We start from the raw sequence: 13579 nt of genomic DNA, 5'->3' as shown, positions 1-13579 counted from the left end.
CATCCTGAAGACGTAGACAGACCTGGTCGTTGAATCACCCAGAGTCTCGCTGTAGACTTCGCTGTGCTTTTTTCACTCCCCGGCCTCCTGTCCCCTCTGCGTAGAGCTTTCTCTCATTGGAGGATAATATGTGGTTTTGTCACAAGAGAAAAGATCGGAAATAAACCCTCTGCGGGGGGCGGGGCACAAAGGGCTGTAATTGAGAGTAAGTAGGTGTAGTTAGATGAGGCCTCGGTCAGGAAAGGCCTCTGAAGGGAAGATGCAAAGAGCCATGAAGACCGTCAAAGCCATCTTGCAGGCGGAGGAGCGCGGCTTTCCTGAACCTCAGAAGCAAAGATGTTTGAGATAAACAAGAAGCGTTGGGGCACGGGGTTGAGGAAGAAACAGAAGACACTGGGACTAAAATGAATGAGAAGGAAAAGAATTTCCAACATCGAGACCAAGATTCAGACAGGGGCTACATCTCGCAGGGCACTGTAGTTTCCGTAGCGGGTGGAGATTTTTTTTTCCCTGGGCAAACTGTTGGTTGAAAAGTTGTCAGCTGCAAAAATACAACCGAAGCTCTGGGTCTTTATTAACATTTTTCCTTGTCTTATAATAGGTGTGATTGTTCCTGATTTTAAGATGGAACCCTATGTGAAGAGTTTAGTTTGTACAATCACCGCTGATCACCATTGCAGTCTTTACTTCCCGTTTTTGCCAGCACCAACATTGACCTTTGCAATCCCTTGCACCCTGATTGTCCTTATTCTGTTCTTGTTTTCCTTGCTATTGGTGATGTTGTTGTTTTAAGACAGGGTTTCTCTGTATAACAGCCCTAGCTGTCCTAGAACTCGTTCTGTAGACCACCAGGCTGACCTCGAACACCTCAAAAATCTTCCTGCTTCTGCTACCCAGGTGCTGAGGTTAAAGGTGGGCGTCACCACTGCCCAGTTTTTGCAAGTCTTTTGAGTTCTTTTTTTTTTTCAACCATAATCCAAGGAATCGCAAAACATTCCAAAGGAATGTCTTGCCACCACCAAAATAGGTTTTTAAGTTCAAATAATAAGATGACATTTGGTGTGACAGTGTACATTTTGGCTTTTTCTCCCTTTGTGTCTCTGTCTCTCTATCAATAGATTTTCTTTTATTGAAAAAAATTTAATAAAATATATTTTAATCGCGTCTTCTCTCCCCCACTCCTCCCAGATTCTTCCCATTTCCCTATCCACTCAACTTGTATGGTCTCCTTTAAAAAAATAAAAACAAGCCAGGTGATTTGATGGTGAGGCGCACTTTTAATCCCATCACTTGGGAGGCAGAAGCAGAAGGATCTCTGTGAGTTCAAGGCAAGTCTTTCTACAGAATGAGTTCTTGAACAGCCAGGGCTACACAGAGAAACTGTGCCTCAAAATAAATAAATGAACAAACAAACAAGCAAATAAATAGATAAATATAAATGCAAAAGGTCTGGAGAGAGCTCAGCAGTTAAGACCACTGATTGCTGGACCTGGGTTAAATTCCCAGTACCCACATGGCAGCTCACAACTGTCTGTAACTCCAAGATCTGACACCCTCACACAGACATACATGCAGGCGAAATAAAATAAGGAACAAAAGCAAAGCAAGAAACACCAAAAAGCTACAACAGTTAACATCAAAACCAAGCAAAAGACTAAGACAAAAAAATGTCTTGCTGGGCGGTGGTGGTGCACGCCTTTAATTCCAGCACTCGGGAGTTCGAGGCCGGGCTGGACCCTGGACCGACAGCCTCCAAAACAATACAGAGAAACCCTGTCTCGAAAAAACAAAAAAAGAAAGGAGAAAACAATCTTTGTCTTTTTGGGCCTCGGTTATGCCACTCAGAATTATTTTCTTAGCTATATTCATTCACCTGTAATGTCATAATCTTTTTTCTTAATTGCTGGATACTATTCCATTGTGTAAAAATCACATTTCTATTATGCATTCATTAACTGATGGACAGCTAGGCTGTTTTTAACTATTATGAATGGACATGAATGAGCCAATGTCCCTGTAGTAGGATGTAGACTCCTTTGGGTATATGCCCAAGAGTGGTATAGCAGGATCTTGAGGTGCATTGCTTTCCAGCTTCCTGAGGAACTGTTATGCTAATTTCCACAGTGGCTGTACAAGTTTGCCCTCCCACCAGCAAGGAGTGTTTTCTTTTCCCCTGATGCTCAACAACATGTGCTGCCATTTGTCTCACTGATCTTGTCGGCTAGTTTTTCACCAATTTGTTTTAAGTTCTGTTGCCTTTCCAGAGTGGCAGAATGTAGTGCCTTCATGTGGGGCTGAGCAACCGTCACACAGCGCACAGTAATTCCTGTGCTAGCATTCAGGCTGGAGGCGCCACGCCCAAACCTGCAGCTTTACTTTCGTGTGTTCAGAATAATGAATAGTTTTTTTACCGCAACATAGAGCTGATTATGAGGTGTGGGCAACTAGCAGCCCAACGGCCTGAGTTAAATCCCCGGGGCCCACGTAGAAGGAGGGAACTTGTCCGCCGACCTCCACGTAAGAGCCATGGTTCGAGCCACATGGGCACACACTCGGACTTTTCTTTCTCTGTTCCAGATGTTCTCATACAGTTTCACCTTGACTTGACCCTTTGGCCCTGAGAACAGTAAAGGTCACAGGGAATGGATTTGGCGGTATTGGGCACCTGTTCACCGGGGCTGTCTTCCACTTTGATAAAACAGGCATCACTGACCTCAACTACATACTTATGTTCCAGTGTGATTCCATCCATGGCAAATCCTACAACACGGTCAAGGCTGAGAGCCAGAAATTGTGTTAAACAGGAACCCACCATCAATCTCAGAGACCTGCCTGCTGCCTCTGACTCCCAAGTGCTGGGATTAAGGGTGTGCATCACCACCAACTGGTTAAATGTCCATAGATAGGATGCGTGCTATGGTTTGAACCTTTGATGTCCCCAAACAGTCATGTTCTGGGTTTTGATTGCTAGCTGATGGGTCTGGGGCAAATGACTGGCTCCTGAAGACTTTGACCAAATTGTGGATTTCCTTAAAACTATAGTTTATTAGAATATAATAAATAGACTTAATTGTGGCATTTTCAAACATGTATATCATTATGCTTTTTTTTAAATTCATGTGAATGTGTACACACACACGTGGGTGCCTGTGGAAGCCATAAAAAGTCGGATCCCACGGAGGAGTTGCATTTGGTTGTGAATTGCCTAACCTGAGTTCTTTGGAACCAAATCTGAGTTCTTAGCTGTTGAATCCAGCCCCATAGTGCTTTGTTCTTCGTATCCTCCTCTGTTCCCTTCTGCAAAAACTTCCATATTTAAGTTGGACACAGCAGCCCAACAGGAGGAAGAGAGTCCCAAGAGCAGGCAAAGGTTTTACTTGCATCACTGTGTGTCCTGGAACTTGACATGTAGGCCAGGATGTCCTCAAGACTTATGGTGATTCTCCTGACTCAGCCCCCTGAGTGCATGTACTGACACGCCAAGCTAACTTGGGTTTTTGGCTTCACAATGTTGCCTCAGTGTAACCACCACTTTTTACTTTCAAGACCGTATTCAAAAACATGGAATATTTAAGACTTTATTATAAAATATACTTTGTGCTACATAATTTTTCTGACTTTAAGATAGGCTTGGCTAAACATGTTTCATCGATAAACTGGATTAATCCACTTTTGACTTACGGTATTTTAAAATAACATTTAACATTTGGCAAATTGAAAGAAATCAGACTGTATGGCTCCTTAAAATTCTAACTGTGTCTAGGTGTGCTGTCTGCATATATGTGTAACACACTGTGTCTAGGTGTGCTGTCTGCATATATGTGTAACACACTGTGTCTAGGTGTGCTGTCTGCATATGTGTGTAACACACTGTGTATAGGTGTGCTGTCTGCATATGTGTGTGACACACTGTGTGCTGTCTGCATATGTGTGTGACACACTGTGTGCTGTCTGCATAATGTGTGACACACTAACTGTGTCTAGGTGTGCTGTCTGCATATATGTGTAACACACTGTGTATAGGTGTGCTGTCTGCATATATGTGTAACACACTGTGTCTAGGTGTGCTGTCTGCATATATGTGTGTCACATCCGTGCCTACAGGTGGTTATGAGCATCATGTGGTAATGTGACTTGCTCCTGGTTCTCTGGAAAAACAGCCAAGCTCAGCCACCTCTCCAGTACTGTTTTTTGTTGTTTTATATATGTTTCGTCTGCATGTATGTGCACCACTTATGTGCCTGGTTTTGCCTGTGGAGGTCAGAAGACGGGTCAGATTCCCTAGAAGGGAGCTGGGGATAGTTGTGAACAACCCTTCCCTCCCCCCAACACACACACAAATATACAAACAAAACCGAGCAAACAACAGGGACAAAAATGCAGAACCAGGCTAATAGGCAGAGGGAGACAGTACCCTCCGAGAGTGGGCCCGGACCCAAGGGTGAGCTGCGACCTGGGCCAGAGGCAGTCGCTCTGAGGGCTTGTGCTTCAGCAGCTTGGAGATGAGGTCCTGGGCCCCCTCAGGCACAGAAGGTGGGAACTTCAGGTCCACCTGCAGATGAAGAAGCGAGAAAGGTCCCACCTGTGCTACCCTGACTATGTTACCTGACTCCTGCAGGCAGCACGAGCTTTCTCGGGGGGGGCTATAAACAGAGAGAGGACATGCCGTGGGTGGGGCATGTGTGGGAAAGGAGCGGGGGTGTGATCAAGGTGCACTGTACATATGTCTGAAGTTGTCAGGGAATACATAAGAACTACTCATGAAATAGGGAGGCTTTGCAGGGCCCTATAAATCCACCCTGCCCACCCTAGACCCTGGCTTCCCCAGTGCATAGAGCCCTGGTGGGTATCCTACCTTGACAATCCGACGATATGTCTCACTGTGGCTAGGGCTCTCGAAGGGTGGGTTCCCCACCATCAGTTCATAGCAGAGCACCCCGATGCACCACAGGTCTACCATTTCGTTATGCATGCGCCCCTCAATCATCTCTGGGGGCAGATAGTCCAGGGTGCCACACATGGTCTTCCTCCTGATGGGATAAGGAAGTGGGTAGGGCCTCAGAAATCAGCCACTCTTCTCTTTACTTGACAGTAGGACAATGCTCATTTCAAAGAAAAAACAGAAAACATCTCTAACATTCACCAAACACACACTACTTAAATAAGTCAATTATAGTTTTACTGTGCAATACCATGAAGCGTTAAACAAAGATGGGGTCACGAGATACTGTGATGTACACCTCTAATCCCAATCCTTGGTAAGTTTTGTTTTGTTTCTCTTGATACAGGGTCTCTCTACAATATAGCCTTAGCTGGCCTGGAACTCACTAAGTAGACCAGACTGGCCTTAACCTCAGAGAGATCTACCTTCTATTGCCTCACTAGGGCTGGATTGAAAGGCATAAACCACTGTCTCTGGCTTAGTTGGGAGTCTGAGGTAAATTGTCAGTCTGAGGTCAGCTTGGGCTACAGGGTAAAATTTTGTCTAAAAACTGTGAAGAAGAGGCCTGGAGAGATGGTTCAGCAGTTAAGACTGCAGGACCAGCGGGGCAGTGATGGTGCACGTCTTTAATCCCAGCACTTGGGAGGCAGAGGCAGGCGGATCTCTGTGAGCTCAAGGCCAGCCTGGTCTACAAGAGCTAGTTCCAGGACAGCCTCCAAAGCCACAGAGAAACTCTGTCTTGAAAAACAAACAAAAAAGATTGCAGGACCAATGTTCAATTCCCAGCACCCACATGGCAGCTCACAGCTGTCTATAACTCCAAGATCTGAACCCTCACACAGACACACATGCAGACAAAACACCAATGCTTATTAAAAACCAAACTGTGAAGAGGCCAGGTAATAGTGACACACACCTTTAATCTCAGCACTCAGGAAGAAGCAGAGGCAGGTGGAGCTCTTTGAGTTGAGGCTGCCAGCCTGGTCTACAAATTGAGCTCCAGTACAGCCAGGGTTACACAGAGAAACACTGTCTCAAAAAAACCAAACAGTTTAAAAACTGGGAAGCAGCTCTGAGGGATGTGGCTCAGTGAGAGATCATTTGCCTAGCATAGACAATGCCCTTGGTTCCATCCTCAACACTGTAAAACCAAACCAAACCAAATAAAATGTGACATGGGTAAACAAGGCATGTCAGCGTATGCCTGTGATACCAGATACTCATGTACAGCAGGGCCTTCAAAAACAGCCTGGGTAACACAGTGAGGCCATATCTCCTTAAAACAGGGTTGGCAGGGTTAAACTTGACATGGTGATACATGACTGTAACTGCTATATTTGGAGGTAAAGGCAAAGATGATCAGAAATTTAAGGTTATCTTTGGTTATATAGTTGTTTGAAGTCATTCTGTGCTTCCTAGGACCCTGTTTCTTTCAATCTTTCAATCAATCAATCAATCGTATGAGAGTCTCCACAATGACATGGCGAGAGAGAGCCCACTATATTTAATAGAAAGAGTAGAAAATGTCGAGCATGAATTATTGTCACCTGTTTCTGTAAAGATATCGCTACATCTATATTGCATGGAGGCAAACCCCATCCCAAGGAAAAAGACGAAGAAGAGCTGTACACAGAATGTCACAGCCTCACACTAGGGACAGTCCTCAAGCCCCACCATACCTCAGGGAGGGAGCATGCACAGACCAGCCGAAGTCCGCAATCTTCAGCTCGCCCTGGAGACCTAAGAGCAGGTTCTCAGGTTTTATGTCCCTGTGAATCACTTTCTTCTTGTGGCAGTACATCAGCGCATCCGACAGCTCCTCCATGATCTATGAGGGTTCACAGGTCAAACAGGCCTCCACTCCCAGCAACAGCCCCAGCCCCAGCCCCATGCCCCACACCCGGCCCTGACCGTGGCTGTCCGCTGCTCATCGAAAGTTCGGTTCTTCTGTAGTTCCTTGTAGAGTTCCCCCCTTGGGGCATATTCCAGTATCAAGTAGATCCTACGACGGTCATAGAAGTAGTTGTAGAGCCGAAGAATGTTGGGATGTCTGGGGCAAAGAGAAAGGAAGTTTCAGCTTGCATCTAGGAGACAGGACAGATGGCAGACATCAGGGTGGGATTATACGGAAGAGCTGGGCAGGTGGTCCAGATGGAGTAAGGCAGGGTTGGGATCGCAGAAACAGGGATGTGATCAGGCTGGCAGAGGGGCCGGGGGTGAGCGGCATACTGCAGGTGTGCCTGGATTTCGATCTCTCGGCGAAGCTGGTGCTCCACTCCCTCCTTCTCAATCTGAGACTTGAAAAGGATCTTGAGCGCCACGATGAAATGGCTTTTCTTCTCCCGAGCCAAGTACACATTTCCAAATTTGCCTTTGCCCAGAGGACGCCCAATCTCAAAGTCGTCAATAGTGAGGGACGGCCTGATAAGAAAAGTGGGGGGGACAGCTAGCTCAGTGCTGGCTGGCTCAGATTCTAAGGTGTTTGGTTTCTCTCTACCCCTGTTCCCTTTAACTCCCCCATTTCAGCCTCACCTCTGTTTAAGTTCCCCTACTTGCTCTGGGTACTTACAAGGCATTGGAGCCCCGACTGACATTCTCAGCCAACTTCTGGCCAGGGGCAGCTAAGGAGAGAGCAGGCATGCTGAGTTCCTCCTCTGACATTATCACCTTATACCCTCTCTGGCCCCCCTTGGCCCAATCCCCTCCCCAGTGTCCCCGGTACCTGTGGACTGGCCGTTGGACCGGTTCATGAGGGCAAGTGCAGATGTCACAGCAGACTCCTTCAGCAGGACTCTCTGGGGCAGGGTGTTCAGGCCTGAGTGAGACTAAGGAGCAAGGGGAAGCTCTGAGGATGTCCTTGTCCCCGTGGTCTAGCTGGAATGCACTATAAGCAGCAATTCAGCTACCTCATAGTTTAAAGAATAGTGATACTCTATGGTTTGACTACCAACCTCCAGAGTTCTGCTCAGTGCTCCAGGAGAAATGGGTTGTTAAGAAACAATCCGAGTCCCCAGTGTTCTGGCACACATCTGTAACCCCAGCACTTAGGAGGTGGAGACCCCTAATCAGGAGTTAAAGACAACCCCTGAAAGTCAGTTCAAGGTCAGTGTAAGCTAAATAAGGTCTCGTTTTAACATCACCCTCACGCCCCCCCCAAAAAGCAAAAGGAATGAGGGGGAAAAAAAAGCAAGACAAGGGGAGAAGATTCCCTCTGGCACCTAACAAGTCACCTGGCCCTGGCCCACACCACCTGCTCCAGCACAGCACTGTCCAGTCTGGATAGCTCTACACATCACCACACTCAGCCAGGCTCACCTAAGAGCCTGAGCTCATGAAGTTGCAACACCAGAGGGACGCTGAAGGGCTGGGGCCACTTCTTCATATTCAGACTTCGCTGAGTACTAGATTACTCCGTTTGATAGAGACCAGGGTAAATGTAACAGTGGTGTCTCCCTCAGACACCGGTTTTACTCGGTGCTTCATGCCGGAAGGAAACAGATGGACTGTCCAGGAAGTCAAGGTTCCACCAACTGGGAACAGACTGAAGAGCTCTTCATTTTGTTGGAGGGCTCAAGGTCCCATTAGCTTGCCACGCTCATTACAGGTGTGCACTATCGTGCTCACTGGCTCATTTCTTCAGCCAAGAGAAGGCCCCAGGGTCCTACAAACCTCCCCCAGTGATATCAGTATAGATTGGCCCATGCATTGATACACACACACACACACACACACACACACACGCACACACACACGCACACACGCAAGCACACACAATTTCAAATCTATTTGGGTCCTTAGCTCCAACCACTCATTAAGATAAATTCCAGGGTTGGAGTGTACCTCAAGAGTACATCAAAACTTGAGGCCCTGGGTTTGATGTTTGATATGTAGCCTCACAAATAAATATTTCGACCGTCCTGCACCTTTTAAACAGTAACTTACTATTCTACAGTCTAATTTCTGTGTACTTAATTTCTTCAGACTAGAGGGTGGGGTTCACGTCCCGAAAGCACACTGCTGCTGCTCAGTCCCAGTTATTATTTGTACGTGACAAGCAGGCTCAGCTCTGCAGAAGCCCTCAGATTCAGGTTGGCAACATCTGATCCGACCAGGCTGCAAGTCACCAGACTGGGCTCTGCAAGCCAACTCTTGGGAAACACGTCGGAAGCGCTTAGAGGGCAGCTATCGGCAGGGCCCCTCCATCTACCTCCAAGGACTCTCCTTCCGAGGGAGGTGGGGCGAGGAATGTGGCCGGGACCTTACCGTCTGCGAGCCGTAGGGCCACGGGTAGGCGTTCTCCTTCTGAGCCATTCTCAAGGAAAAGCCGGAGGAGAGCTGGGCAGAGAGGGAAACAGGGAGAAGATGCAGAGATCTGCGGGGAGGGCAAGCCAGGGCGGGCGGAAGGAAACGAATTAGCACGCAGGCCGAGGTCCGGGCGCCCCTCTCTGCACCCCTCCCTCTAGACGGCCGGGCTGGCACGTGGCTCGCCCAACGGAGCCGGACCCCGTGGACCACCTGCTCCTCCGGAGCCCACGGCACAGCCGCTCTCCTCCCGGCTCGGCGTCTGCGCGCTGAAGCGGCCTGTCCCACTGCTCCGTGACCCCGACACTTTCAAATCTCCCACTCTGAGCCCATTGGCTGAGCCGCCACCAAAACCCACTTTCATTGGCTACGTTTTTATGACGTAACTCGTTGAAGCGCAAAAAGGAGCGGATTGAGACACTCGTTTCCCTAGGCTGAGGCTGTGTACCCGAAGATCCTCACACTTTTGTTTTCTCGTTTATAAGAAAAAATTAAATATTTAAACTGGGCGTTAGTGGCGCACACCTTTAATCCCAGCACTCGGGAAGCAGAGGCAGCAGGATCTCTGTGAGTTCGATGCTAGCCTGGTCTACAGAGCGAGTGCCAGGATAGGCTCCAAAACAATACAGAGAAGAAACCCTGTCTCGAAAAAACAAAACAAACTAACCAACAAACAAACCAGTATGTTCTACATCCCTTGGTTAGGCACACTCAAAAAAATCCACTCTCCTGCAAATACTTTGTGTCGTTACTCTTTTGTTCTTAAAAATCCTTTAATGTTTCTAATTCTAACATCAGGCTTGAAATTCCACCACTCTGGAGTCTGAGGCAGGAGGATTGCTACAGTGTGAGCCATTCACTCAGTTTTCAAGTTCTATAAATTAGCAATTCCCACTGAGTTAACTCTTGATTTTCATTCCATCTCTTGAGTAATGTTAAGTGTGGACTCTTCTGGTCCAGTTAACACTAGGAGTGGCCATAAGGGAGCATTTGCCCTGTTTTCCAGCCAGGGGCTGATTTTCATTTGCCTGGGAAGGACCAGAACTATTTTGGGGGTTCCAAAGTTTGGGCATATACAACTTCTGCAACCAAGACTAGTCTACTGTATGGCACGGTGTTGGTCCATGTGACAAAGTGTCCTGGCTCAAGACAGTACAAGGCCCAGGGGAGTGAGGTGAAGAATCTGCTTGGCATCTGTTGTGTGGGTAGCATTCTGTGGCCCAAATTCCTCACCAGGAACCCCTGCCACACTGACAAAGCATCAGGATGTGAAGCCTGGGGAGAAAAGCTTGTGTGTATGTGTGTGTGTGTGTGTGTGTTTGCTTATGTATGTGTGTGTGAGTTTCTATATGTGTTTGTGTGTGTGTGTGCGGCGTGGGAGGAAGTGGGTTGGGCAAGAAGAGTTTGCTAGCTTGGGTTTCTCTTTCACTTCTTTCTTTTGTTCTGTGCATTTTTCCCCTTTTAAAAGCAAACTGAACCAGCACTCGGGAGGCAGAAGCAGGCAGATCTCTGTGAGTTCGAGACCAGTCTGGACTACCAAGCGAGTTCCAGGACAGCCTCCAAAGCCACAGAGAAACCCTGTCTTGAAAAACCAAAAATAAATAAATAAATAAAAAATAAAAGCAAACTGAAGGTAGCAAAAATATCTGTGATTCTAGGCCCCTAGTGAGAAGTATAGAGAGAAGTGTCTTTTATATGTAATACTCTGTGTTCATCCAAAGTTCATCAGAGGGGACAAAAAATACTTTAAAAATTTTGGACCTACCCATGGTGTCGCACTCATGCCTGTAATCCCAGCACTTTGAAGGCAGAGAGGCAGGAGGATCTCTGTAAGTACAAGGCCAATTTGGTTTACAAGTAAGTTCCAAGCCAGGATTACAAAATAATCAAATACAAATGTCAAGACAAAAAACTGGATGTAAATTTTATTTATTTATTTTATTTTTGACTTTTCAAGGTTTTTTTTTTTTTTTATAGTAAAATGCTGAATCTGTTTCATTCCGGAAACAGCTAAACCAGGGGCCCAGGGCTGCTCCAGCTTCTGTGGCCTTCCATTCCCGGATGGTCAGGGAGTAAAAACCTGCGGAGGTGAACTTTGAACTCCAGGCTATCCCTGTTCCTGATCTTGACGGATTGGGCATCCTTCCCCCCGGGCTGTGAGCAGAAAATCTTTGATTTTCTCAGTTTTCTGAGATACGGCGACGGGCGCTCTGAGCTGGCGACTGCACCCAAAAACACAGCAGCGAGACTTAAATTTAACTAAGACAATACTTAGTTCACTTTTGCTAGAAAAACACTCAGTTCACTTTTGCTACAAAAAGTTTCATAGCTCTTAAAAAACAGTAGGACAGCTAAGAAAAACCTTTAATCAAAAACTGAAATTCAAGTAATTCACGACACAGATCTTGTTCAGTAAAGGCAAGAAAAATAATATGACCTGGGAACGAATGTCTGTAAAGTCAGAACATGGGAGCTGCAGATAGCAGGACCAAGAGATCAGCTACCTAAGTCCCAGGCCAGCTTGGGCTACAGGAAACCTAAAAAACAAAACAACAACAAAAAAAACCCAAAACCCCAACAACCACCCCAAAACCCAAATCAACATACCAAACTAACAAGCGAAAAGGGTGAAGCTGGTTGTAACATTTTAAATAGCAAGAAAAAATGCAAATAATTAGATAGCCAAATGTCCAACTTCAGGAAAATGACTTTTACTTTACATTACTGTCATAAAATTTTAGGTTGTCTCTCCAATTATAAGGAATATAGAATTATATTTTTCATACAGATGTTGAGCAAAAATAACAGGACAAAATTGCGGACCCCATCAGTAAACATAAATTAAGCAGCTCAAAGCGAAAAAGTGCTTTTTAAAGTAATTAACTATTGCTATAGTTTTTCAAAAAAAAAAAAAAAGAACATTTAATTTCCTTAAATACATTTTCTGAACAAGAGATGGGGGACTGTTCACTAACGACTACTATTAGCGTATCTAAATATTTACTAAAGTAAAGGCATGACTTAGCATCTTTGAGAAAAGAAAAAAAGGGATTATTTTTTCCCTTTGAGGTAATATTTATAGATCACAGAAGTAGAAAACACAACATGTGACCCCGACGTGATTTGAACACGCAACCTTCTGATCTGGAGTCAGACGCGCTACCGTTGCGCCACGAGGCCCCTGTGCGCCAGCACGCTGGTGTGTCTCCTGAACAGAATCCTTATCGGCAGTGTGCTCGGAGGATTTCCTCTGGGCGGGTCTCCGGCTTTGCCCACACAGTTCTCAAACTGAAGGAGGCTCGTGTTCACACAACTATGGTTAAACAATGAAACGTGCTTAGTAAAGTACGTTTAGCAGAAAGGCAAATTCTTTAGCCTTGGACCGCCCTAAGCTCACTCAGTGAAGCGACTTCAACATTTGGCAATTTGTTTGTTTTTCTAGAGATAATGTCATTATGGTGTCACTGACTCCTAACCAGAGTTTTACATTTAATCCAAGCTGTACTAATAACCAAAGTCCAAAATATCTCGTTTAGCTTTTGTGGATTTTGTTTTTCATATTCGTACTTTCGTAAACACACACACACACACACACACACACACACACACACACACACACACACACACACAAAGGAGGAAAGTATAAATAAGATTGTGGCTAAGGGTAATGCAGCCTGCGTTGGTGGTATAGTGGTGAGCATAGCTGCCTTCCAAGCAGTTGACCCGGGTTCGATTCCCGGCCAACGCAGTTGTGTGATTTTTTTTTTTCCTTTCCCTGTTGGCCAAGTCGATAGTGGATATTCAAAGGAACTTTGCCTTCCATCCTGGGAGTCCACGGAGGCCTGCCAGAAACGCCGCAACAACCCGGTCATTGCACAGCCTTCTGCCATCTGAGTCCTGTGTACCTCACCCGGGGTGTGTCGAAACCACAGACACTGCTCGAGTTGCTTGGCAAATCCAGACCCGTATGCCCAGGGTACAAAGCAAAGCTTCAACCTGGCCTGTACAATCGGGAGTTACAGCTCACTTAAACTTTAAGCTACGACCAGTGTTTCCTGGAATTACGTGAAATTCAATGTGTAAATCACTCAAACGTTTTGAAACAAAAAAAAAAAAAGTATCTTCTCCCCGTCGGGGAATCGAACCCCGGTCTCCCGCGTGACAGGCGGGGATACTCACCACTATACTAACGAGGAGTAAGCTATCAGGTCTTTTGTTCAGATCCATGATCTGGATTCTAGGCCGAGGCTTTTTTCCGGGTTCCATGGCTTTTCCCGCAACCGCACAGGACGGTAATCATAAATCCACGCCCGTTACAGATAACAACGGAAAGAG

At 46.3% G+C, this 13579-nt stretch overlaps 1 protein-coding gene and 3 non-coding genes across 8 annotated transcripts; 1 reads left to right on the top strand and 3 right to left on the bottom strand.

Annotated features, from left to right (window-relative positions):
* Positions 1-3562: 3562 nt before the first annotated feature.
* On the bottom strand, positions 3563-9552 carry Aurkb (aurora kinase B). Of its 5 annotated transcripts, none has more exons than XM_005067842.4 (9): positions 9458-9552; positions 9206-9314; positions 7665-7767; positions 7512-7563; positions 7172-7363; positions 6854-6992; positions 6622-6770; positions 4856-5030; positions 3563-4552 (listed from the first exon to the last, which is right to left on the bottom strand). In XM_005067842.4, the coding sequence occupies exons 2-9, from the start codon at positions 9251-9253 to the stop codon at positions 4391-4393; spliced, it is 1020 nt and encodes a 339-aa protein (XP_005067899.1). In that variant the 5' UTR covers positions 9254-9314; positions 9458-9552; the 3' UTR covers positions 3563-4390. The 5 variants fall into 5 exon arrangements, with proteins under 5 accessions (XP_005067899.1, XP_021081412.1, XP_021081413.1 ...); XM_021225753.2 differs by having other exon boundaries at positions 9206-9277; positions 9458-9529; XM_021225754.2 differs by lacking the exon at positions 9458-9552 and adding an exon at positions 7894-8003 and having other exon boundaries at positions 9206-9442.
* A 2800-nt stretch (positions 9553-12352) lies between these two features.
* On the bottom strand, positions 12353-12424 carry Trnaw-cca. Its single transcript has one exon. It is a non-coding gene; the product is annotated as a tRNA-Trp (tRNA).
* Positions 12425-12920: 496 nt separating this feature from the next.
* On the top strand, positions 12921-12992 carry Trnag-ucc. Its single transcript has one exon. It is a non-coding gene; the product is annotated as a tRNA-Gly (tRNA).
* Positions 12993-13368: 376 nt separating this feature from the next.
* Trnad-guc lies at positions 13369-13440 on the bottom strand. Its single transcript has one exon. It is a non-coding gene; the product is annotated as a tRNA-Asp (tRNA).
* Positions 13441-13579: the final 139 nt, after the last annotated feature.

Source organism: Mesocricetus auratus, unplaced genomic scaffold (genome assembly GCF_017639785.1).
Source record: "Mesocricetus auratus isolate SY011 unplaced genomic scaffold, BCM_Maur_2.0 Super-Scaffold_100007, whole genome shotgun sequence".
NCBI lineage: Eukaryota > Metazoa > Chordata > Mammalia > Rodentia > Cricetidae > Mesocricetus > Mesocricetus auratus.
This window is presented reverse-complemented; position numbering and strand designations above follow the sequence as displayed.